The 27,061-nt window shown below is 40.3% G+C and overlaps 1 protein-coding gene and 1 pseudogene across 21 annotated transcripts in view; one reads left to right on the top strand and one right to left on the bottom strand.

Annotated features, from left to right (window-relative positions):
- LOC144577735 (dnaJ homolog subfamily C member 2 pseudogene) overlaps positions 1-13,910 on the bottom strand; it is a 63,960-nt pseudogene extending 50,050 nt beyond the window's left edge.
- The window catches only part of HECTD4 (HECT domain E3 ubiquitin protein ligase 4), a 224,153-nt gene that overhangs the window by 51,391 nt on the left and 145,701 nt on the right, over positions 1-27,061 (top strand). For all 21 annotated transcript variants that reach the window (XR_013522118.1, XR_013522117.1, XR_013522116.1 and 18 more), the window contains exons 2-4: positions 16,215-16,732; positions 22,122-22,211; positions 23,353-23,483. Coding sequence is in view for 18 of the 21 variants with exons in the window: in XM_078337356.1 (XP_078193482.1) it covers positions 16,215-16,732; positions 22,122-22,211; positions 23,353-23,483 (739 nt within the window). In the remaining 3 variants the exon portion in view is untranslated. The remainder of the gene's footprint in view (positions 1-16,214; positions 16,733-22,121; positions 22,212-23,352; positions 23,484-27,061) is intronic.

Below are 27,061 nucleotides of genomic sequence, written 5' to 3'. Positions count from 1 at the left end.
CAAGTTCTGCTGCTATAAATATGCATGTGCAAGTATTTTTTTTTTTTTTTTTTTTTTTTTTTTGTATAATGACTTCTTTTCCTCTGGGTAGATACCCAGTAGTGGGATTGCTGGATCAAATGTTAGTTCTGCTTTTAGTTCTTTAAGGAATCTCCACACTGTTTTCCATAGTGGTTGTACTAGTTTACATTCCTACCGGCAGTGTAGAAGTGTTCCTTGTTCATCACATCCACACCAACTTCTATTCTTTTCTTGCTTTTTTTTTTTTATGGTCATTCTTGAAGGAGTAAAGTGGTATTGCACTGTGGTTTTGATTTGCATTTCCCTGATCATTAGTGATGCTGAACATTTTTTATATGTTTCTTGGTCATTTGTATATCTTCTTTTGAGAATTGCCTATTCATGTCCTTGGTCCACTTTTTGATGGGACTGTTTGTTTTTTTTGTTTGAGTTTGTTATAGATTCTGGATATTAGTCATTTGTCAGATGTATAGATTGTGAAGATTTTCTCCCACTTTATCTATCTATATATCTGTCTGTCTATCTATCTATCTATCTATCTATGAATGATGGAGTCTAGCTCTGTCACCTGAGCTGGAGTGCAGTGGTGTAATCTTGGCACACTGTAATCTCTGTCTCCTGGGTTCAAGCGATTTTGCCTTAGCCTCCTGAGTAGCTGGGACTATAGGCACGCACCACCACATCCAGCTAATTTTTGTATTTTTTAGTAGAGATGGGGTTTCACCATGTTGGCCAGGCTGGTCTTGAACTCCTAACCTCAGGTAATCCAACCGCCTTTGCCTCCCAAAGTGCTGGGATTACAGACGAGAGCCACCGCACCTGGCCCCACTTATTTAGAGACATTTTCTCTCATCAGCTGTTTGCTTACCTAGGTGTAGAGTACATATGAGAAATCAGGATAAATGTTTGCATTTCTCCTTATATTAAGCAATTTTCAAAATAATGAATTGGTTTGCCAACATTCTCCAATGATAATTTTCCTTTTTGTAAGAGTATGAACTTGTGGATTTAAATATTTGATGTGTTTCTGTCCCTTACATTATTGCGGGTTTTTTGTTTGTTTAATAGATACAGGGATTTTGCTCTGTTGCCCAGGCTGGTCTTGAACTCATGGGCTCAAGCAGTCCTCCCTCCTTGGCCTCCCAAAGTGCTGGAATTTCAGGCATGAGCCACCATGCCTGGCCTCTGTTGTTCATACTAATCTGGCAATATCATTTTTTCTCAAAATGGATAATTTTTTTTCTAAAGAAGGTATACAAATGGCCAGTAAGCCCATTAAAAGATGCAGTGCTCAACATCATTACCAATTAGAGAAATGCAAGTTAAAACTACATGAAGAAAAAAAAAAAACTACATGAAGATACCACTTCTGATGACCGCTATAATCAGAAAGACATAGTAACAAGTGGCACCAATGATGTGGAGAAATTAGAATCCTCATGTGTTGCTGGTAGGAATGTAAAATGGTACAGCCATCTAGGAAAACAGTTTAGCATTTCCTCTAGCTGGTAAACATAGAGTTAACATATGACTCAGCTGTTCCATTCTTAGGTATTTACACAAGAGGGGTGGAAATATGTCTGTATAACCTGTGCATGAATGTTCATAGCAGCATTATTCATAATAGCCAAAAAATAAAAACAGTTAAAATGTCCATCAACTGATGAATGGATAAATCAAATATGGTCTAGCTATACAATGGAATTTTATTCACCAATAAAAGGAATGAAGTATTAACACATGTTAAAATATGGATGACCCTTGAAAACAGTTTACTAAGAGAAAGAGATCAGTTATAAAATACCTCACATAATATTAGTCCATTTATATGAAATGTAAAGAATAGGTAAATCTATAAAGATAGAAAATAGGTTAGTGGTTGCCAAGGGCTGGGAGATTTGGGGAAAATGGAGAGTGACTGCTAATGGGTTCAGGGATTTTTTTGGGGGGTAGGGTGGGGGTGTGTGATGAAAATGTTCTGAAATGTGAATATATTATACTAAAAGTCATTGACTTGTATTTTAGGCGGATTAATTTCATGGTATGTGAATTACGTTACAATAAACCTTTAATAAATATTGTTATTTTTTTAGATAAAAGGACTCCCTAAAGTCACCTAAGGAGCTTGCTTAAATGCAGATTCCAGGTCAATATCCTAGACCGCTGGAAAAATCTTTAGAAATGGATTCCAGGAATTTTTTTTTTTTTTTTAAGACAGAGGACTCTCACTCTGTCACCCAGGCTGGAGTGCAGTGGCTTGATCTTGGCTCACTGCAACCTCCATCTCCTAGGCTCAAGCAATTGATTCTCCTGCTTCAGCCTCCCCAGTAGCTGGGATTACAGGCTCATGCCACCAGGACTGGCTAATTTTTATCTTTTTAGTAGAGACAGGGTTTCACCATATTGGCCAGGCTGGTCTCAAACTCCTTACCTCAGGTGATCTGCCTGCTTCAGCCTTCCAAAGTGCTGGGATTATAGGCATGAGCCACTGTGCCCAGGAATCTTTATATAAAGTAAGCACATCCAGGGATTTTGATGCACACTGTTTAAGTGACATATTAAAGTTCTTTATTATGCTGTGTGGATACCAGGAACTTCCTATTTCTGCTTCTGGTGTAATAGAGAATAGGTCTTCCTCTTCCACATGACAGCCCTTCAGTCTTAGGAAGACAGCTCCCCCTTTCTACCCATCACTTTTGTAGGCCACGTATCCCCAGTTCCTTAACCATTTCTCATGTGACATGATTTCCAGATTAGTCAAATCATTCTCTTCTGGACACTTTCTAGTGTCTTAATGACTTCTTAAAATGAGGTACTCAGAACTGAACAAGCTATTCCAGTTAAAGTTTGACCATTGCAGAACATAAATGGGGTTATTACTTCTCTTGTCCCTGACACTGGATTTCTACCCATGCATTTTAAGATTGCATTGGCCTTTTTAAAACAGTGTTGGCTCAAGTGAAGCTTGTGTTTAATTCAAACCTTTTTTTTTTTTTTTTAATTGAGATGGAGTTTCGCTCTTGTTACCCAGGCTAGAGTGCAATGGCACGATCTTGGCTCACTGCAACCTCTGCCTCCTGGGTTCAGGCAATTCTCCTGCATCAGCCTCCTGAGTAGCTGGGATTACAGGCATGAGCCACCATACCCAGCTAATTTTTTTTGTATTTTTTTAATTAGAGACGGGGTTTTACCATGTTGACCATGATGGTCTCGATCTCTTGACCTCGTGATCCACCCACCTTGGCCTCCCAAAGTGCTGGGATTACAGGTGTGAGCCATCGTGCCCGACCGGAAATAGTATGTTTAATGTCATAACAATTGTTTAGGAGTTTCAGCTTTTTCAGAGCATTGCCTGTACATTATCTCCTTAGATTTTAACAACTGTGTAAAGGGAGGTGCTACCCTTATTTTATAGATGCAGAAATACAGACTGAGAGAGCTGAAGTAAAATGCCTAAAGGGAGGGAGAGTTATTTGTAGAGGCTGGCATAGAAGCTAGTTCCCCCAACTCAGTGGTTTGAAATCTTGACTGCATATTGCATTTGCCTGTGGGGTTTAAAAACTGATGCTGGACTGGGTGTGGTGGCTCATGCCTATAATCTCAGAACTTTGGGAGGCTGAGGCAGGAGGATCACCTGAGGTGAGGAGTTTGAGAGCAGCTTGGCCAATGTGGTGAAACCCCGTATCTACTAAAATTACAAAAAATAGCGGGGCATGGTGGCATGTGCCTGTAATCCCAGCTACTAGGGAACTGAAGCCTGAGAATCGCTTGAACTGGGGAGGCGGCAGTGGCAGTGAGCTGAGATCTCGCCATTACACTCCAGCCGGGGTGACAGAGCGAGACTCCATCTCAAAACAAAACAAAACAAAAACCGATGCCTAGACCCCATCCTCAGATATTCTAAGGTAAACAGACCAGGGTGGGACCAACTCACTAGTCTTATTTAAAAGCTGTTAAAGCAATTCTAACATTCAGCCAGGGATGAGAACAGCTGCCCTAAATCATAGTCTGATGTCCCCTCCCCCTCACCACATGTATTTTCTTCATCTAATTAAAAGGTTCTTATGTGGAGGAGAGAGGATTATTTTTCATCATTCTAGAAGGCAAAAGTAAAATTAGTCCAAGTGGGAGAGGATTACTCAGATGTACAGTGGAAACCAGGTGTAAGTCCTAAGAGGATTATTCTTGGAATTTATTTATCTTCTCATTCCTTAATTTATCAAACATTTGGGCTGGGCACAGGGTCAAGCCTGTAATCCCAGCACTTTGGGAGTCTGAGGCAGGCGGATCATGAGGTCAGGAGTTCGAGACCAGCCTGACCAACGTGGTAAAACCCTGTCTCTACTACAAGTACAAAAATTAGCTGGGCGTGGTGGTGCATGCCTGTAATCCCAGCTACTCAGGAGGTTGAAGCAGGAGAATCACTTGAACCTGGGAGGTAGAGTGAGCCATGACTGCACCACTGCACTCCAGCCTGGGTGACAGAGTGAAACTTTGTCTTAAAATAATAATAATGGCCGGCCATGGTGGCTCACGCCTGTAATACCAGCACTGGGAGGCTGAGGCAGGTGGATCACCTGAGGTCCAGAGTTCAAGACCAACCTGACCAACATGGAGAGACCCCATCTCTACTAAAAATACAAAAACTTAACTGAGTGTGGTGGCGCATGCCTGTAATCCCAGCTACTCAGAAGGCTGAGGTAGGAGAATTGCTTGAACTCAGGAAGCAGAGGTTGCAGTGAGCCGAGATCGCGCCATTGCACCCCGGCTTGGGCAACAAGAGCAAAACTCTGTCTCATAATAATAATAATAATAATAATAATAATTTATTAAACATGTGCCAGACACTGTGCTTAGTTCTGGGGACACAAATATGCGACATGGTCTCCCCCTTTTGGGGCTCACAGTTGGAAGGCAAACTGTAAATAAACAACATCATAGTGGAGTGTGCTGTTACACATATTGGAGCTGTATAATTTTCTTTTTTAATGTGTTATAGTTTTGTATTAAAAATTGTCAACAGTGATTTTCTTACCATATTTATGCTAAGCATTTGGTAAATATGTTGCACTATATTAGTCTTTAAGTATATAATTAAAGCAACTAACTGATAAAGTTAGGCTGTAGACATTTTGTGGAAATATCTTCTTTCTCTAAATAGTCCTAATAATAAAATGTACAATAGTATTCAAACCATTTTGAGGAGTCCAAGTGGGAGAGGATTACTCTGATGTACAATGGAAACCAGGTGTAAGTCCTAAGAGGATTATTCTTGGAATTTATTTATCTTTAATAAATAAAGATAGTCCCACATCTTTCTTTTTGTTTTGTTTTGTTTTTTTGTTTTAGACTTTTTTTTCTGTCGCCCAGGCTGGAGTACAGTGGTGCGATCTCAGCTCACTGCAACTTCCCACCACAACCTCTGCTTCTTAGGTTCAAGCGATTCTCCTGCCTCACCTCCCAAATAGCTGGGATTACGGGTGCATGCCACCACGCCCGGCTAATTTTTGGATTTTTAGTATAGATGGGGTTTCGCCATGTTGACCAGGTTGGTCTGGAACTCCTAACCTCGGGTGATCTGCCCGCTTCAGCCTCCCAAAGTGCTGGGATAACAGGTGTGAGCCACTGCACCCGGCTAGTCCTATGTCTTTCTCCAGATTTTTGATTTTTAAAAAACATTTTTATTTAAAAAAAAAGTAGAGATCGGATCACACTGTTGCCCAGGCTCATCTCGAACTCCTGAGCTCAAGCCTTCGATCCTCCCACCTAGGCCTTCCCAAGTATTGGGATTACAGGTGTGTAATCTCCAAATTCTATTATGTTAATTACTAATCATAAGTATATGATCTGTATTGATTTTGTCAAGATTTTATGTTGATGAAAAAATGATTTTGTAATATGGAGAACATTTTAGAAATAGATTTGATGCTTCAGATCAACTTTCTTTTCTTCTTCTTTAAATTTTTTTTTAATTGAGACAGAGTCTTGCTCTGTCGCCAGGCACCAGGCTGGAGTGCAGTGGCGCAATCTTCAGCTCACTGCAACCTCTGCCTCCCGGGCTCAAGGAATTCTCTTGCCTTAGCCTCCCAAGTAGCTGGGACTACAGGCGCATGCCACAACGCCCAGCTAATTTTAGTATTTTTAGTAGAGACGGGGTTTCACCATGTTGGCCAGGATGGTCTCTATTTGACCTCATGATCCGCCCGCCTCAGCCTCCCAAAGTGCTGGGATTCCAGGCGTGAGCCACCGTGCCCAGCCCAGATCAACTTTCAAAAGACACTCTGTACATCACTCACTATACTTCCTTTATAGACACGATTTATTAAAAGCAATCAATAAGCCAGGTGTGGTGGCTCACGCCTGTAATTCCAGCACTTTGGGATGCTGAGTTGGGCGGATCTCTTCAGGCCAGGAATTCAAGACCAGCCTGGCCATCATGGTGAAACCCTGTCTCTACTAAAAATGCAGAAATTAGTGTAATGTGGTGTTGCACATCTGTAATCCCAGCTACTTGGGAGGCTGAGGCACAAGAATCACTGCACTCCAGCCTCCGCAACAGAGCGAGACTCTGTCTCAACAACAACAAAACCCAAAAACAAATCAATACATTCTTGCTAAAATCGCTAAAACACTTTTCCTTATAGTTTGTAGCTGACCTTCTGATAAGAAATATGTATACAGTACTGTGAAAACTCAGAGAAACTATTTTGGAAAGGGGAAGAGAGAGAGGAAATCAGTGTTTCTCAAAGTAGGTCTCAATGGAGCCGAGCTGAATTTTGAAAAGTAGGATTTACAGTGAGTTGGGTAGGCATTCAGGCAACAAGAGCACGGAGATGGAAGAATAGAACCCTGGTCATAGGGACAGGACAAAAGATCAGAACTGGGCAGGGGCCAGGACAAGATGGAACTTTCATAGTAAAAGGATTTGAACAGCAATTTCTTACGTATCGGAGTCCTCACAATTCTAACAATCCTGCTGTCACCAGCAGTTATATGAAGATCTGGGAAAATCACCATATGTTGGAGAAAGTTTCACAGGGCTTAGCCAAAACTGAAAAATCTAGCAAGAAGTCAGAGTCCATTTCAGTTTTGGTATCCAGTTAGAGGCTGAAACTTACAAATTAAAGTGTGGAATTTAATATCGTGGTTATCAGGTAGGTTTAAGACCCTTTTTACAAATAGGAGATGTTGAAAGTGAGTTTGAATAAACACGTATTTCCAAGTTAGATAAGGTAATGCAGCTTCAGAGTCTAATTTAATTGATCATAGATCCACCCTGAATTTAGGCTTTCTTAAGAGAGAATTCCACCCTCCCATCACAATTCATGTACTTGGCTTGCATGAGATCTTTCACATCCTCCTTGATTGCAACATGCAATTCAATTTGGCTATGATTGCTGTCTTCATTATGTGAAAAATGGTAGAAAAAAAATCTGTAGAAGGGTTTAAGTATCTATTCTAACATTTGAAAGGGTTTTATATTCTGCCTTTACTTAAAAGTTTTGTATTGGCAGGGCATGGTGGCTCATACCTGTAATCCCAGCACTTTGGGAGGCTGAGGCAGAAGGACTGCTTGAGCCCAGAAGTTTGAGATCAGCCTGGACAGCATGGTGAAACATCATCTCTAAAAAAAAAATTAAAAATTAGCCAGGCATGATGATGTGCTCCTGTAGTCTCAGCTACCCAGGAGGCTGAGGTGGGAGGATCATTTGAGCTGGTTGGTGGAGCAGTAAGCCAAGATTGCCCCACTGCACTCCAGCTTGGACAGCAGAGCAAGACCCTGTCTCAAAAAAAAAAAAGTTTTTTATTGAGGTTTTAAGGCTAGCCAGTCGATCTCCTTTGAAATAATCCAAGTATAAATTCCTTTTATGCCGATAGGTTCATATAATGAATTGAATTGGTTAATGTCCTATACTGGGGAGTAGAGTAATATAATTCATTTGCTTACAGCCTGAGTGACCCTGAATTTTAAACATAATTTCCTTTTGGAAATTGAAAGGTTTTATTGTTCATTGATAGTAGTTCCCAATATCTGCAGGGTCTTTCCCTTTTACCACCCTGTCTTCCCTCCTAACCAGGAATATAATTAGCTCTACATTATCTGAAATTAACTGCTGCCAAAGTACAAAAGATGAGACTAATGAACTGATGTAAGGAAAGCATTTCCTGTGGTACTTGTGTCACCATTTTTTTGCCTACCAGTTATTTAAGGATATCGTTTGTGGGTGAAAAATTATCAGCGCTAGTTATGACTGCTTTTCTTTATCTTTTGAAACTCAGACGTTCTTACTAAGCATTTCTTCTTTATAAATGATGTAACTTGTCATCAGTCTGGTTTTTTTTTTAACAGAGAAAAAATAACACCCATGTTTCTATTATCACAAACACTAATTTCAAAATTTAACAAGCGTATTTTACAGAGTCCTAACTAGAGGGCATATGCAATTTTTATACTGCTTTTTGTTGGGGTTTTAATTTTTTTTAATTTAATATAATACAAAATGAATATTCTATTTTGATATGTGATAATTTAATTAAATACTTCCTTTTTTTTTTTCTCTGAGACAGAGTCTTGCTCTGTAGCCCAGGCTGGAGTGCAGTAGCTGGATCTCGACTCACAGCAACCTCTACTTCCCGGGTTCAAGCAGTTCTTTGCCTCAGTCTCCTGAGTAACTGGGATTACAGGCACGTGCCCCCATGCCCAGCGAATTTTTGTATTCTTAGTAGAGGCAGGGTTTCACCATGGTGGCCAGGCTGGTCTCAAACTCTTGACCTTGTTAATCTCCCTGCCTCGGCCTCCCAAAGTGCTGGGATTACAAGCGTGAGCCACTGCACCTGGCCCAACACTTCCCTTTTATACAGTGAGATTGCTTCCCACCTTAACCACTATAATAAATAATACTGCAATGAATATCTGTGTGTATTTCTTATCTGGAATATTGCTTTAGGACAAATTCTTTGAAATATAATTTCTAGGCTGGGCACGGTGGCTCACACCTGTAATCCCACCACTTTGGGAGGCTGAGGTAGGCTGATCATGAGGTCAGGAGATTGAGACCATCCTGGTGAACACAGTGAAATCCCGTCTCTACTAAAAATACAAAAAATTAACTGGGCATGGTGGCATGCGCCTGTAGTCCCAGCTACTTGGGAGGCTGAGGCAGGAGAATCACTTGAATCTGGGAGGTGGAGGTTGTAGTAAGCTGAGATTGCACCACTGCATTCTAGCCTGGGTGACAGAGCAAGAATCTGTCTAAAAATAAAATAAAATAAAATAAAAAGATAGTTTCTGTTTCTTTCAGAAGTATGCTCAAATGTATAAGAGAAGATGATTTCACTTCTTACTTAACCCTTTTCAAAAATTATCTCTCTGCTATTCTGAACAGCAAAGTAGATGGAAATTGATGTTTACCATTACAGGATTATAGTAGTTTATGTTAATGATTAGTCTAGTTAATGTCCTTATGCGTATATGTAATATTCTCTACCACTTCAAAAGAGTCTATAAGGTATCGTTACCCCTATACTTACTTCAAATGGAGGTTGGCATTTCACATTTCACATCATGGCTGGCTGGTATGTATTCTACAGTATTTTCCCAGAAAAAAAATGGAAATAAATTAGTAAATTGGCTAAAATGATTGGATCCTCTGTTGTTGTTGTTGTTTTTTTTTTAAGAGACAGGATCTCACTCTGTCACTCAGGTTGGAGTTCAGTGGTACGATCATAGCTCACTGCAGACTTGAATTCCTGGGCTCAAGCAGTCCTCCTGCCTCAGTCTCTTAGGTAGCTGGGATTATAGGTGCATGCCACACCCAGCTAATTATTTTTCAGTTTGTAGAGACTGGTCTTGCCATGTTGCTCAGGCTGGTCTCAAACTCCTGGCCTCAAGTGATCCTTCCCCCAAGCCTCCCAAAGTGTTAGAATTACAGGTGTGAGCCATCAAACCTGGCCCAGTCCTCTGTTCTATCAAATATTGTAGTCTTGTTTAAAGCCAGATTTGGCCAGCAAAGAATATTTTACCCACATTCTATTAGACAGAATGACCATTGTCTTAGTTTAAAAACACTTATATTGGCCAGGTGTGGTGTCTCGTGCCTGCAATCCCATCACTTTGGGAGGCCGAGGCAGGAGGATTGCTTGAGGCCAGGAGTTTGAGGCTAGCCTGGGCAACATAGCAAGACCCTGTCTCTACAAAAATTTAAAAATTAGCCAGGTGTGGTGGTGCAGGCCTGTGGTCCCAGCTCCTTGAGAGACTCAGGCTGCAGTGAGCCATGATCATGCCACTGCATTCCAGCAGCCTGGCTGACAGAGCAAGGCTACTGGAGTCAGCCTGTCTCAAAAGAAAAAAAACAACTGCAACAAAACACATATGTTATGTATGATTTAAAAAAATACATTAAGGCTGTGAGTTACTTTGGCAGTCACTCCCTTAATTAGGGTAACGTTAGCATTATCACCAAAGTACAGTTAGTGCTTCTGATTAAGGATGGCAGGGATCTTCCCTTTTCCTTAAATAGCTTTCCACTTTTTAAAAGAGAAAACTATTAAATTTCTAATGACATTTTGGTCAAGAGCAGTGGTTTTATGGGAGGATCTGAGACAAGTCATTTAATATTCATAAGTACCAGAATAGATGTGCCATAGCTGACTTAAAAAAAATCCCAAAGGTATGATGTCTTTATAAAATAATTTTAGGCCATGACCTTCAAACTTAAGAATTCTAAAAAAGCAGCAGCATAGCAGACAGTCCTGAGTTTTCATAAGGGGCCACTGAAATGGATAATGCTGAGTAGGCTAATGGATTTCTGCAAGCATAGTGTGCTTTAGATACTGCTAAATCAATAAACACGACAGTCATTTAAGTGTGTATGTTATATAATATTTGCTTAATTATATTATAACTCAAATTCTTTCAGAGTACTTGTCTTTTAAATGGAATGCTAAATATAATTGGAGTACTTGTAAAAATAGAATGGTCAGAAAAATGCACAGTATATTATGTCATTTTTCTAAGCCATATTAATATTTGGAGTTAGCTACAGATTCTACCACATCATTTTATGTACCATGAAATGTCATATTTCAGAAGTACTTATGTTTGATAATAAAAATAAATAGCCCTGTGTTTTATGTTACTGAGTTGTTCATCATTTGAGTTCAAGAAAAGACTGTATTAGATTTTTTTAGTAGTTGCTTCATATAAGAAAGTAGATGATTGATGTACCATAAATAAAAATGTACATTGAGTACATAGGTAGGTATTTTATATACAATAGTTTTATTGGGTGGAAGAAATAGCAATCAATACTGAAAAGCTTTCTTAAAGTGCCAAAAATTATTATTTGTTTAGATGTTTATAACTGGGAAGATGATCAGTTTTAAATTTTTTTGGTTTTTCACGTCATTGAAAAGTATTTCAGTAATCTTTATTGATTATAATAGTGGCAGCTGGTTACTGATTTTTTGGTGGGATGGCACTTAAAAAAATGAAAATCGTATGACTTTCTTGAGTGTGATAACAGCTTCAAGGCAGGTGGTTGCCCTTGAAATGTGATCATTTTTTAAGGAACTTGAGTTATTTCATCTGCGTCCATCTGAAAAATAATCAAAAAGATAATATGTGTTTGGTGAATCTAAATAAAAGGGTGGAGGAATACAGTTTTATGTGACTTGATGGTGAAGGACATTTAATCAATCATTATTTGCTTGATCTGGTTGTATTAAAAACTAAGTAAGTGACTGGGCACAGTGGCTCATTCCTTAATCTTAACACTTCAGGAGGCTGAGGCAGGCAGATTGCTTGGGCCCTGGAGTTCAAGACCAGCCTGGGAAACATAGGGAGACTCCCATCTCTACAAAAAATACAAAGAATTAGCAGCATAGTGGCACATGCCTCTAGTCCCTGCTACTTAGGAGGCTGAGGTGGGATGATCCAACAGCTGAGCCTGGGACGGTTGAGACTGCAGTGAGCTGAGGTGATACCACTGTACTCCAGCCTGGGTGAATGAGACCTGTCTCAAAAAAAAAAAAAAAAAAAAAAAAAAACACATTAAAAAATCTCTAATTTTTATTTTTAATAATATTATTTTCTATATATCTTTACCCAGTGATATCTAGTTGAATACAACTATAGTCCATCTGGAATTTTTCTCTTTTATTTAATCTTTAAAATTATACAATCAAATTGGCCTTTTCTGGGAGGTGTGTAGTTCTATGAATTTTAACATGTTGTCAATTCATGTAACCACCACCACAGCTGGGAACAATTCCTTCACACCCCGCCTCCCGCCTCCACAAAACTCCCTCATACTATTCCTGTGTAGTCAGGCCCTACCCTTACCCCTAAACCTCAGTAACCATTGATCTATTCTCTATTACCATAGTTATCTATTTTCCAGAATATCACGGAAATGAAATCATGCAGAACATAACTTGAAAATTGGCTTCTTTCTCTCAACAAAATGCCATTAGTTTCATTGAAGTAGTTTCTTTCTTTCTTTCTCTTTTTGAGATGGAGTTTCACTCTTGTTGCCCAGGCTGAAGTGCAGGGCACAATCTCAGCTCACAGTAACCTCTGCCTCCCGGATTCAAGCGATTCCTCTGCCTCAGCCTTCCAAGTAGCTGGGATTACAGGCATGCACCACCACGCCCGGCTAATTTTGTATTTTTAGTAGAGACAGGATTTCTCCATATTGGTCAGGCTTGTCTTGAACTCCTGATCTCAGGTGATCTGTCCACCTTGGCCTCCCAAAGTGCTGGGATTACAGGTGTGAGCCACCACATCCAGCCTCAATAGCTTCTTTCTTTGCTAAGTTGTTGGTTGAAATTTTATGGCATCCTGATATTACATCAGATCTGATAGGCTGGCAAATTTTTTTTTTTTAAACTATGAACATTTTTCATATTAGTTAACCGAGATACTTATAGTTAACTTTTTGAATTGGAATTTGTTATTTTGTTTTCTCAGTATTTCCAGTTTTTTTAATAAAAAGTGCATACCCAGTAAAGATTAATTCATTTCTTAACTCTACCTGCATTCAACACTTGTTCTTTTTATTTATTTTATTTTATTTATTCATTTTTAGAGTCAGGGTCTCGCTCTGTTGACCAGGTTGGTCTTGAACTCCTGGTCTCAAGTGATCCTCCCACCTCATCCTCTGTAAGTGCTGGGATAACAGGCATAAGCCACCACGCCCAGCTAACACTTGATCTTGAGCAGCTTTCTTTGCTTTTACCATCTTGACAAGTTCCTTGCATCTTTTCATACAGTCTTTCTTTGTCCTGCCAGGTACCACTTGTACTATTTTCTCTCATCTTTCAGATGTGTTGTCTGGGTATGTATTCAAAGCTTGTTCAAAAAACTTCTGTTTGTTGTCCAAGGGGTGAAGTGGGTACACGGACCTTCCAATCATTCTGAAGGTGTTTCGTTGCTTGAGGCAATGTTCTTTTTAAAGTTTATCAAAAGCCTTTTTTGTTTGTCTTTCTAATGAGGGTCCAATTTTTGGAGGCTCTTTGCTTTGCCAATAACACCTTTGGTGGTTGTCTCGATATCAGTAGAAGAATGTATGTTGATGTAGTTAGCAATAACTTCCCATCTTGAATTCGTTCCGGCAGGGAAGAGATGCATAGCTTTAACTTGTAACTGCACATTGTCTTCTTACCTGTTGTTACTGCCATTCCCATCCCTGCCAGTTTATTTCTCTGCATTCTTAGATGCTTGTCACATACAAGCCCTAGCTTCCTGTTTCTCCTTTGTAATTTGTTTATTTATTTCTTCATTTCCATGCCAGCCATTCCTACTTCTTTTGTAAATGATGTGTTTCATTAAAGTATTGTAAGCTTTCTAGTCCACGCTGATTACAAAGTTTTTCTACTTCTTCCATCATTTCTTTTTTTTTTCTTTTTTGAGACAGGGTCTCCCCCGTCCCTCAGTCTAGAGTGCACTGGTGCCATCATAAATCACTGCAGCCTTGAACTCCTGACCTCAGGCAGGCCTTCCACCTCGGCCTCCCAAAGTTCTAGGATTACTGGCATGAGCCACCACACCTGGCCTTCTGTCATTTTAACCCACCCTGCTTCATTGTTGGAAAAATGATTTCAGATGTTGCATGAGTTTCCAAGTTTTTGCCTTTTTTTTTTTAAGCAGACGAGGTCTTACTGTGCTGCTCAGGCTGGAGTGCAGTGGCTATTCACAGGCACAATCAAAGCCACTACAGCCTCAAACTCCTGGGCTCAAGCAGTCCTTCTGTTTCCACCTTCCAAGTAGCTGAGAGTATAGGCATATGTCATCCACCCAGCTTGCCATTCTTTTGGAATTTTTTTTTTTCCTGGATGTCTTTTTCTTTCTTTGCCAATAATACTTGTCTAATTATTAGTTCTTTCTCCCGTGCTAATTGAGCAGCTTCTAATTCAGCTTGTCTTTGTTTTTCTTTAGCATCTTGCTCCTTTAGTTTTGCTTTTGTGTTGTTTTTAAATTGTGAAACTTTTTTCAGTTCAGTGATTTGCATATGTATCTAAGCAAGGCAATTAAAGTGTTTGCATTACTCTGGAAGTTCCTGTTATTTTATTGGGCTAAAATATAACAACTTTCTAAAGGCAAAATTTGAGATAGAAGAAAGTATTTTTCCAGTTTGTAAGGGCAATAAATTACACTATGACTTTCTTGATGTCAGTGCCAAAGACCTGGCAGAATTTTCTTGGCTTTTGTTCCAAATCTTTTCCCACACTGACTTTCTGTTCTACTGTGAACCAGGCACCTCTGTTGTCTGATCATCTGTTTCAGTGTGCTTGCTCCTAGAGTGCCCTCCTTTGTGGATTATAGTAGTCTGTTCATTTTGACCTAGTCAAATTTATGTGCATAAACTCTTTGCATTATAAATTTAGTTTGAATCTTGAGATTTAGTTTGATATTGAGAGCTGGTTCCTTTCTTAGTTGAAAGAAGATATACAACGGTTTTATTATCCCCAGCTGCTGAAAATTTAGAGGCCTCCTAATAATTCTATGTTTTGGCAAGAAAACAATCTAATATGAATTGGCTAAATCTATACCATGTCACAAATTAAAATAATGGGTTAACACTATTAAGAATGGGGTATGTGGCCAGGCATGGTGGCTCACACCTGTAATCCTAGCACTTTGGGAGGCTGAGGTAGGCAGATCACCTGAGGTCAGGGGTTCGAGACCAGCCCGGCCAACATGATGAAACTTCGTCTCTACTAAAAATACAAAAATTAGCTGAGTGTGGTGGCATGCCCCTGTAATCTTAGGTACTAGGGAGGCTGAGGCAGGAGAATCACCCTAACATGGGAGGTGGAGGTTGCAGTGAGCTTAGATTGTGCTACTGCACTCCAGCCTGGGTGATGGAGCAAGACTCCATCTCAAGAAAAGAATGAGGTATGTTTCTAAACCAAAGAACCATAAAAAATCCATCATTTATTGGTAGATGTATTAGGTTTTGAAGAACAAAGATAAAACTTGGTTCCATTTTTAATAGTACTTTACTTGGTAATAGGAGTTAGAAACAACATTTATAACTCAAGATCATTTAGTAAAGGTCTATACTTCAATTTTCTTTTTTTATTTTGTAGTATTATCTTTTGAGACAGGGTCTTGCTCTGTCACTCAGGTTGTACTGTAGTAGCACCATCATGGCTCACTGTAGCCTCTACTTTCCAGGTTTTAGCAGTCTTCCACCTCAGCCTCGGAGGTTACCATGATGATAGATGTGCACCACCAAGCCTGGCTATTTTTTGTATTTTTGGTAGAGACAGAGTTTTGCCACGTTGCCCAGGCTGGTTTCCAACTGCTAGGCTCAAGCTGTTTGCCCACCTCAGCCTCTCAAAGTGCTGGGATTATAGATGTGAACCATCGTGCTTGGCCTTATACTTCAATTTTCTAAAATAAATTCTGGAGTTAATTTCTGACTTTCACGCTTAACTATATTCTTTTATGGTTTGGGCTCTTTCAATTAAGTCTAATCCCTATTTTAGTAGAGGCATTAACAGAAAAGCCAAAGGGGGAACAACTCTATCAGCAGCGAGCTGGTGTTACAGTATACATTTTCCCTTTGATTTTAATTAAAACAATTTTTGGCATGGTCTGTTTTGGGATATCATTAAACATATTTGCTTCCTTAGATGACTTTGGTGAAAGTAGTATTTACCCACTTCTCCACTGTCTTTTTCCTTAGATTTTAACCTTTGAGACCAAGAACCCATCGGAATTAGCCGAACATTTGCGCTCCGTTTGTGGGAATCAGAGCAATGCCTATGCCCGCCTGCTGGAATACCGCCTGAATGCCTTGCGAGGACTGTGGAATGCCCAGCGCCAGCTGGCCTTGGAAGAACAGCATGAAAGGGAAAGTTCAGGTGATGAGGAAACTTTGGCCCTGCTAAAACGCCAGGGCTTGTTGCAGCAACCTGAGCAAGCACCCTTTACATCGAGGATGGGGCTCCTGCTGGTCTTCCCCCTTATTCAGTCCCAGAGTAGAACAGACCCCTCTCTCTGTAACATAACTGCTGAGGTGCTATTGAACTGCCTTCGTGACTGCCAGCCTTTGAGCTTGACCAAGGAGCCTGCTGACTGTCTCAATGGAATTGAAACTTTGCTGTGCTCTTGGCTAGAGGAGACTTCTGACACAGGCCGACACATCCCACATAAGCAAAAAGAAAATGCTGCTGCTGCCCTGGTGGCTTTGGCTTGTGCCAGGTAAGGAAAATCAAATGTACCACGTGGTGACCTTGTGACTACTGCCACCTGGTTTGGGTGAATGAAGAAGCAGCCAAGTATATTTGATAGAAGTCTTAACATTCAGAAGTCCTTCTTTGTTTTGAATATTGAATTTCACAGCCTTGACAGTGCATAAGATGCTTTCACCAAACTTGGCACCAGGTGCCTGAGCTGGAACCCAAGTTCACATTTTCTGTTTCTGGTATACCATGATAACAGCTTAAACAGCAGAAAATGGAGAATCAACCCTTGCCATATCTAATCATCCCTTAGATGGTTAGTGTTTTACATCAAGTAGTTAGCAGAGGATGTTATCTCTATTTCTCCTAGGAGGATGGTCAGAAATTTGTAGAGCTATTAATTTTTCATGCTTGTCTATAAAGAGTACATCAGCAAGCTAGTAGGCTATTCTTCTCCTGGACTCAGTCACAAAACTGGTCACAAATTATATTTTTGGACCCAATACTTGTTTTCATCAATTTAATTGGAGGGTTTCTTGGTATATTTCTAGATTTAATAGTAGTATGCATGGCCAGGCACAGTGGCTCACGCTTGTAATCCCAGCACTTTGGGAGGCCAAGTTGGGCAGATAACTTGAGGTCAGGAGTTCTAGACTGCCCTGGCCAACACAGTGAAACCCTGTCTCTACAAAAATACAAAAATTAGCCAGGCATAGTGGTGGGTGCCTGTAATCTCAGCTTCTCAGGAGGCTGAAGCAGTTGAATTGCTTAAACCCAGAAGGCAGAGGTTGCAGTGAGCCAAAATGGTGCCATTGTACTCTAGCCTGGGCAACAGATGGAGACTCCATCTCAAAAAAAAGTAGTATGCTGTTCTTCATGTATAAGTTGATTTTACCAACCCACCGTCAACAGAAAATAAGCTTGGAGTTGCTTTTCCTTTCCTTTCTTTTCTTTTTTTTTTTATTGAGACAGAGTCTCACTCTGTCACCCAGACTGGAGTACAGTGGCATGATCTCAGCTTACTATAACCTCCACCTCCTGAATTCAAGCCATTGTCCTGCCTCAGCCTCCCAAGTAGCTGGGCTTACAGGTACCCAACACCATGCCCAGCTATTTATTTATTTATTTTTTTTGAGACTGAGTCTCACTCTGTTGCCCAGGTTAGAATGCAGTGGTGTGATCTCAGCTTACTCCAACCTCTGCCTCCCAGGTTCAAGGGATTCTTCTGCCTCAACCTCCTGACTAACTGGGATTACAGGTGTGTTCCACCAAACCTGGCTAATGTTTTGTATTTTTAGTAGAAATGGAGTTTCACCGTGTTAACCAGGATGGTCTCGATCTCCTGACCTTGTGATTCACCTGCCTTGGCCTCCCAAAGTGTTGAGATTACAGGTGGGCATCACCGTGTCCAGCAAGTTTTTTTGTATTTTTACTAGAGTTGGGGGTTTCACTATGTTTGTCAGACTGGTGTTGAACTCCTGACCTCAGGTGATCTGCCCACCTCAGCCTCCCAAAGTACTGGAATACAGGCATGAGCCGCCACTGTGCCTGGCCTCTGTCTTCATCTTCTTTTTCTTCTTTTTTTTTGAGATGGGGTCTTGCTCTGTTTCCCAGGCTGGAGTGACATGATCTCAGCTCACTGTAATTTCTGCCTCCCTGGCTCAAGTGATTCTCCCACCTCAGCCTCCCAAGTAGCTGGGACTACAGGCACCTGCCACTATGGCCAGCTAATTTTTTGTATCTTTTGTAGAGATGGGGTTTTCTTTTGTTGCCCAGGCTGGTCTCAAACTCCTGAGCTCAAGCAGTCTGCCCATCTCGGCCTCCCAGAGTGCTGGGATTACAGGCATGAGCCACCCCGCCTTGCCTGGAATTGCTTTTCCAGGAATTTTGTACATTCTTCTACCCAGTGACCCATATGATCACTGGCATCTGTTTGTGAGAAAGAAGTTTCACTCCTTTGTTTTCCTCTAAACTAATTGTCTAGAGAACAGTTAGGATCACAACCTGACAGATTAGTGTCACTATTCTGTCCCTCTTCCTTAAAATTTTTTGTTTTTGATCACATCAAAGGAAATTTCAGTGTTACCCTCTTCCTTAGAATTTTTTATTTGATTGGGATTTTCTTTCTTTTCTTTTCTTTTCTTTTTTTTTAATTTATGTTCTGGGATCTTCTTTCTTTTAGCCACACTTAGGTGGGAGAATTCTTCTTGGGTAATTATGATGTTCTTAGCTATAAGTCTTCTTCCTCTGTTTTTCTCTTCATAGTTTCAAAGTTGACTTTCAAATGATTGAATCTTAAGGATTTGTTTTTTAAGGCAAAATGGCACCAGTATTTATTGTAAGTTTCTTTGCCCTGAGCAAGCTGTCATAGCCTAGTTTTAGATCCACTAAAGCTGTAGTTTGTGAATCCTGACATGTGCTGAATTCTAGAGACATTGTGTGGTACTGAAATAAGTTTCCTTGTAAAGGCTTTATATTGGATCGATTTATTTTCTGCATACACAGAGACAATTTCAAGTCCTAGATGTGTTATTGATGTGCAAATTCCATTTGAGAACATTTGCTTTTAGACAGTACTGTCTTTAGAGAAATTTAGGGTGTTAGGAATAATTATCAAGTCTTTAGTTTCAAACAGTTTATTATTCATTGGTTCATAAAACTCACATTTTTATTATGTACTCAATTCAATTTATAACAAAGTTATTGAAATTACTTCCTGTACTTGAGATTCTAAATTTCATTCAGTAGAAATGTTGAAATGGGGCCGGGTGTGGGTGGCTCAAGCCTGTAATCCCAGCACTTTGGGAGGCCGAGGCGGGTGGATCACGAGGTCAAGAGATCGAGACCATCCTGGTCAACATGGTGAAACCCCATCTCTACTAAAAATACAAAAAATTAGCTGGGCATAGTGGCGTGTGCCTGTAATCCCAGCTACTCAGGAGGCTGAGGCAGGAGAATTGCCTGAACCCAGGAGGCGGAGGTTGCGGTGAGCCGAGATCGCGCCATTGCACTCCAGCCTGGGTAACAAGAGCGAAACTCTGTCTCAGAAATGTTGAAATGGGTGTTTTTATTTTTTTTCTTCTTGGGTTTTTTTTTTTTTTAACATGGTTCCTACATTTTATTGCTAATATGTTGTTCTGGACTTCAGAAGTCATGTGCTTTTCAGTGTTAGATCATCTTCCTAAAGTTATTAGTGAATTTTTGAGGTTGATGCTCTCAAAGACAAAGCAACCCCTTCCCCCACATTATTATGAGGATGTTTATTCATTCAACCAGCTAACATTTATCGAACATTTCTGATGTACATGAATCTTGCTTGGTCTTAGGGATATAGTGATTCTAGATTTCTTACCTCACAGAGCTTACAGTTGAATGGACTCAGGGTGATTCATTCTGCAAAACCTCATTACTCATTTACTGCATGGAAGGTATTTTGTTGGTGGTATAAAGTAGAGAGGTAGTCTCTAAAATTGCAGAGTTTACATGAGAGTGAGGGAGGCAGACAGTTAGCAGCAAATATAGGTAAATGATCATTCCAGAGAAGACTAGTCACTATAGAAAAGGCAGAGAGAGATTTTGATAGAGAATGACTGTGGAGGTGGGGAGCACCATTAGCAGAGATGCCAGGGAATGCCTTATTGAAGAGTTGACACGAGCTGGCACTGGATGATGACAAAGAGAAAGTGGCAGAGAGTTCTACATAAATGGAGTGGCGAGTGACAAAACTAACATTCTTTTTGTGCTTGAGGTGTCTGAAGGGATAGCACAGTGGGCAGGGTTTCTGGAACATGATGGTAGAAGGAGAGGCAGGAGATGAGGTTGGCAGGGCCCAGATCATGTAAGGGCTTGTGAGCCACGGAAGGACTTTACATTTTACTCTTAAAATCTGATTGAGGGCTGGGTATGGTGGCTCACATCTATAATTTCAGCACTTTGGGAGGCTAAAGCAGGAGGATCGCTTGAGGCCAGGAGTTCAAGACCAACCTAGGCAACATATTAGAGACCCTGTCTCTCTCTCTCTCTCTTTTTTTTTAAAGACATAGTCTCATTCTGTTGCCCAGGATGGAGTGCAGTGGTGTGATCATAGCTCACTGCAAACTTGAACTACTGGGTGCAAGCAATTCTCCTGCCTCAGCCTCCCAAAGTGCTGGGATTACAGGTATGACCCACTGCACCCAGCCAGACCCTGTCTCTTTAAAAAAAGAAAAAAATCTAATTGAATCTGGCAGGTAATAATAATTCCTTAGAGTTGGTTAATGGTTCTGAATTTTTCAAATGTTAAAGGTTTTGCTTCTTTATTTTAAACCTCACCGTTCCCCAGGGAAGTGTCCCTGTTGGGCAGATGAAGAAGCAAAAATCCATAGGAGTTAGGTGACGGGACTGAGATTGTATAGCTGGTGATTGGCAGAGCCATGTTTTAGAACCCATGTGTCCCAATTCCAACTTGTGCTTTTATACTCTATCAGCTGCCTCCTTGCCTTCTATTTATGCTATTCTTTGGTTTTTATTCTCTGAAACTAGAGATAGTGAAAGGGGCAATTAAGAGGAGGACTCTAGGCTTACTTTGTTCTGCGTTAGGTATTCCATTTCTTTCGGCATTTAGGCATATGATACCCAGCAATTAAAGCCTTGGCTAAGAGACTAAGGCAGCAAGTCAGTCAGCCCATCTGATACAGGTGATCATTTAGTTCAGGAAGTGTTCTTGGGGTGATTTGTACTTGGGATGCGGCCAGGTAAGTCTTATGCATCTTAAAAGCGCCTTCTTTTAGATCTTGCTGACCATATGACAGACTTCCCAGAGCCATGAGTCTTGTAAACCACAAGGAATTCAGGTAATGGTGAGCCCTGCTGCAAGTATTACAACCATGTGCAGTCAGAGGGATACAGAAGGAGCATCTCTCAGCACAAAGCATTGTTTATTTGAATATATTCCTTTTGGTCTTATTTAATGTGATGGAGTTTAGTGAATTGTTTATCAAAATGAATGAACTTAGCGAAAGTTTTTAAAATCAAGCCTGGAAATATTGTTAGACTCTAATTAGAGTTTCATCCTGTGATCCTCCGGAGGGTGACTTGGTGATGAAAATGGTAACCAAGTATAATAGCCACAAGTTCTTTGTGCTGGAGCCTTAAGTTTTGAACTTTTATGTTCTGGGAAAATTGTTTACTTTTCCAAATACAAGGAGACATCTTCATAATTAGCATGGTGTTGTTTTCATTGTAACTTTGTGTATGACCCAATGGTGATAGTTAATAATCAGGTATATTTTGTACAACAGATCATCTGACCAGCAGAAGTAGAGACACATTTTAGGACTTTTGCATGTGGTTAATAAAATTAGCATTAATGACCTAAATTGTTTAACTTTAAATTTTGATGATTTACTGTTCCTTCCTTTTATTTTTAGGGGATCATTGAAAACTTTTGTCCATACAGTCCATCTCCTACAGAAACAGACTGATCTAGGGTCCCTACCTGTAGCTGATGTGCTATATAGGTAAGTTGTTGCTTTGTATCCTTACCCTCCTTCCAAACAAGGAAGATTTGTGCCAAATGCCTCCTTTATTAAGTAGATTGCTAAACTCTTATCAATTCATGATTCATTTTCAAATAAGTACAGATCCATATTTACCTTCTTAAATAAGATTTTTTTTAACTTTCCTTCTTGGAAAGTGTTCTTAGAGCATGTTATTTTTCGTTCTTTTTTATTTCTATGCCTTTAAAAATGCAATAGCTGGAGGGGCATGGTGACTCATGAGTGTGGTGGTACCTGCCTGTGGTCCAAAGTACTAGGGAGGCTAGGGCAGGAGGATTGCTTGAGCCTGGGAGGTGGGGGTTGCAGTGAGCCAAGATTGGCCACTGTACTCAGCTTGGGTGACAGATTGAGACTTTGTCTCAAAAAACAACAACAAAAAATTTTTTAATGCAGTAGCTTATAATGAATTCTGATTGTAAATTTTGAGATGATAATATATTAAGGTATAAAGAAGAAAGTGAAAATCATTTATAATCTAATTACCCAAAGATAGCTACTCATAACATTTTGATAGATAGGCTTCCTAAATCATAACCCACTCTGTGTCTCTCTCACACGCTAAAGTACACATAAAATAGATAAATATTATACACAGATATAATTTTATTGTAACATTTTTATAAACACAGCTTTGTAATTTTTAAATTTAAAAATACTGTAGCCTGCCATGTAATCCCAGCACTTTGGGAGACTGAGGCAAGAGGATCAGAGGAGGTCAGGCGTTCAAGACCAGCCTGGCCAACATGGCAAAACCACATCTTTACTAAAAATACAAAAATTAGCTGGGTGTGGTGGCAGGCGCCTGTAGTCCCAGCTACTCAGGAGGCTGAGGCAGGAGAATCACTTGAACCCAGGAGGCAGAGGTCACAGTGAGCTAAGATCGCACCACTGCACTCCAGCCTGGGCGACAGAGTGAGACTGTCTCTCTAAATAAATAAATAAATAAATAAAATACTGTGAATATCTTTGTGAGTAATACTTACATAAAATATTATACATCTAGTTTAAAGATTTTGGTTTTTACTCTTTGAGGTGGCAGGTATACTTCTTGATGAAATGGATTGTCTCAGTGTCTTTGTGATTTTCTTTCTCTCCCATGTAGGCTATTGCTTTTGGAAGGGGGGCCTGGATCTCCCTCCTGTTTGCTTGGGGGCAAACACATAGTATCATGGGGTTATGAAGACATGTTGCCTGCACCAGATAGCAACACTGGCTCCAGTTCTGAAAATAAAGGTAATGTAAGAGTTTTTGTCCTGCGATTAATGCTAAGATGTAAATAAAGTGGTTTTAGATCATTGTAGCAAGTAATTTGGATATAACTCTGTGTGTTCCTTTTAATTAAGAGCTCAGGATTTCTATACGGTATGTTCATTGTCTGCTTTATCATAAAAGTCTAAAAGCTGATACTGGTGAGGTAAGAAAATAAATCCATTTTCTTACCTCACCAGTATCAGCTTTTAGACTTTTATTAGAGGTTTTATTATCACAAGAAAAATGTATCATCCATAGACTCTTGCCAAGGAGGCATGAATTACTTAAAGTGGCTTCTGGATATTTAAGTTTGTGTATGATAGCCTTAAGTTGAATTTTTTTGTCTGCCAATAGAATATCAGGTCCTACTGCTTGATAATATTTCTTTTAGTAATTTGTTGTGTGTGTTAATGAGCTCTCTTGTCCTAAAAGCAAAAAACGAAGCAGTTCAAGGGAGCATGAATTGTTAACATCTCCTTTAAACAAACAGACTAGGTTAAAATGTTTTTACAGAGCTTTACAGTATTATGTGTCAGTTTCTTACATTATCTCAACAAAAATGGTAGAAGCTCTCTTAACTGACTTGCCAGATGGATTAGACCTCTCCATTCACTCAATAAAATGTCCAGGCTGCTGCCATGGCCCACTGAACCTACAGGGCTGGTTAGCTCTGCTCCCGCCAGCTGAGTTGCAGGCTTGCCAAGAGGCAGGCTTGCTCCCAAACCAGTTTGTTAATTGTAACTGTTACTTATTATTGTGATAATATCATTAAATCTTACATAACTGATGAAATAGGAATAAAAAAAAAAACCAGGAAATAGTCTCCATTAAGAAGTTGAATGCTCAGGGCCAGGCGCGGTGGCTCAAGCCTGTAATCCCAGCACTTTGGGAGGCCGAGGCGGGTGGATCACGAGGTCAAGAGATCGAGACCATCTTGGTCAACATGGTGAAACCCCGTCTCTACTAAAAATACAAAAAATTAGCTGGGCATGGTGGCGCATGCCTGTAATCCCAGCTACTCAGGAGGCTGAGGCAGGAGAATTGCCTGAACCCAGGAGGCAGAGGTTGCGGTGAGCCGAGATCGCGCCATTGCACTCCAGCCTGGGCAACAAGAGCGAAACTCCGTCTCAAAAAAAAAAGAAGTTGAATGCTCTAGAAAGACTCAACGAAGTAAGTCTCTAAGAAACTGGTGTTCATCAGGTATGGGATTGAGAGTCTGTTCCTCCCTCCCTTTCATTTCCCACCTTCCATGGGGCAGCCTTCCTGGGCAACCCTATGAGCCTGGAGGAGAATCTAGGCTGCAGGCCCCCTCGCATCTCTCAGCCCAGGGTCTGTGCCTTTCCACAGTCTAAACAGGCATTCGAATGTGTGGAGAGAAAGAGGCAAGGCTTTTAAATATTATTTGTTTCCTTCACTGACTCAACCAGAGACAGCAGACAAGGCAGGATGCCTGCAGTACCCAAGAAGTTCTCAGACATTATAGACTCCAACTTATATCCTACCATACAACTAAAACTTCTTTCTTGATTCTCTCTTTTTACTTCATTTGGTATTTCCCTTGGGGTAGTTTCTCACTGAGGAGGATGGTACTAAGCTGATCTGTTTGCTTTCATTCTCCTGAACCTTTGGTTTTACATCTAGGGAAAGGATGTTTTTCTTTTTTTTCTCTTTTCTTTTTTTTTTTTTTTTTTTTTTTTGAGGCAGGGGTCTTGTTCCTTTGCCCAAGCTGGAGTGCAGTGGTGCAATCACAGCTGCAGCCTCGCAGCCTCCTGAGTAGCTGGGACCACAGGCATGCACTACCATACTACCATGCCCAGATAATTAGTTAATTTAATTTTTTCTTTTCTTTTTTTTTTTTGTAGAGACAGGGATCTCGTTTTGTTGCCCAAGCTGGTCTTTAAATCCTAGGCTCACGCCATCCTCCCACCACCTCTGCTTTCCAAAGTGCCAGGATTACAGGTGCGAGCCATTGCACCTGGCCTGTTTTTCTTGTAATAGTTTTTTTTTTTTGAAATGGAGTCTCTCTCTGTCACCCAGGCTGGAGTGCAGTGGCGCTATCTCGGCTCACTGCAACCTCAGCCTCCCAGTTTTGAGCAATTCTGCCTGCATACCACCACGCCTGGCTAATTTTTTGTATTTTTAGTAGAGACAGGGTTTCACCGTGTTAGCCAGAAGGGTCTCGACCTCTTGACCTCGTGCTCTGCCAGCCTCAGCCTCCCAAAGTGCTGGGATTATAGATGTGAGTCACCATGCCTGGCCTTTTTTTTTTTTTTGAGATTGAGTTTTGCTCTTGTCGTCCAGGCTGGAGTGCAATGGCATGATCTCTGCTCACTGCAGCCTCCACCTCCCAGGTTTAAGTGATTTTCCTGCCTCAGCCTCCCTAGTAGCTGGGATTACAAGTGCCCACCACCATGCCTGGCTAATTTTTGTATTTTTAGTAGAGATGGGATTTCACCATGTTGGCCAGGCTGGTCTCGAATTCCTGACTTCAAATGATCCATCCGCCTCAGCCTCCCAAGGCACTGGGATTACAGAAGTGAGCCACCGTGCCCAGCCACAATGTAACTTTTAATATTGAAAACATTCCACATTTGACTGACTTTGAGAGAATACTGTAATAAGCCCTGTGTACTCATCACTCAGCTTCAACAAATATCCACTCCTGGCTAATCTTGTTTTGTTTGTCCTTTTCATTTCTGCCCCTAGATAGAGCCATACTCAAAAGGCCTTGGGCCTTAATCTAAAGATTGGTGAATAAATATAATCTATAAGTTTTAAATTAAAATGTTTAAGGTATGAAATTAATGTTTTAAAAATGGTTACTCACTTTAACGAATTTTTTTACTGAAGGAAACAATAGGTACAGGTCCCAGTTGTCTCAGATTAGTAGACTGAATTTTAAAGTCAACAGCATTTTTAATACTAATTTGATGGTGTGATTCTGCATTTCCTCCAGCTAATATGGCATGCTTCAGGTAGAAAGATTCCACTTAAACATAGTGAGCGGAATGATTATGAAAATAAACCCTGAAAGTTTTATCCATAAGCTCCATTTTAAGGCAAAATCTTTGGAGTATAAGTTACTAAACCAATTACTATCATTTAGAGAGATACTGTTTATTTTAGATTGAGGAAGACAGAGCTAAGGGGAAACATATTGCTATTTTAAAATAGAAAAGACGTTAAACTTCTATGCTGTGTCCCTCCAGAGACTAAAATTAGGATCTCTAAATGGAAAATCTACAGAAGCAGAGTTTAGTTTAATGTATATTAACACAATTTCATTTGCCATTTATGGAATACTGGCTTTGCAGTAGAGAGCAATATAGATGTATTTACTTACCTCTGTTATCTCATCTGGCCATCAGTGTAACCCTTGAGGTACATATTATTATCTTCATCTTACAGAAGAAACTGACGTTTCAAAGAGGTTCAGGGTCACTTACTGAGCTCATAAGAGCTCACGCCTCTCTTACTGTGCAATTACTAATAAAAGTGTTGTACTATACTCTTAGTCATTTCAAATTAGAATTAGGAATGTTTAAACTTGACTCATTACA

Source organism: Callithrix jacchus, chromosome 9, assembly GCF_049354715.1.
Source record: "Callithrix jacchus isolate 240 chromosome 9, calJac240_pri, whole genome shotgun sequence".
Taxonomy (NCBI): Eukaryota; Metazoa; Chordata; class Mammalia; order Primates; family Cebidae; genus Callithrix; species Callithrix jacchus.
This window is presented reverse-complemented; position numbering and strand designations above follow the sequence as displayed.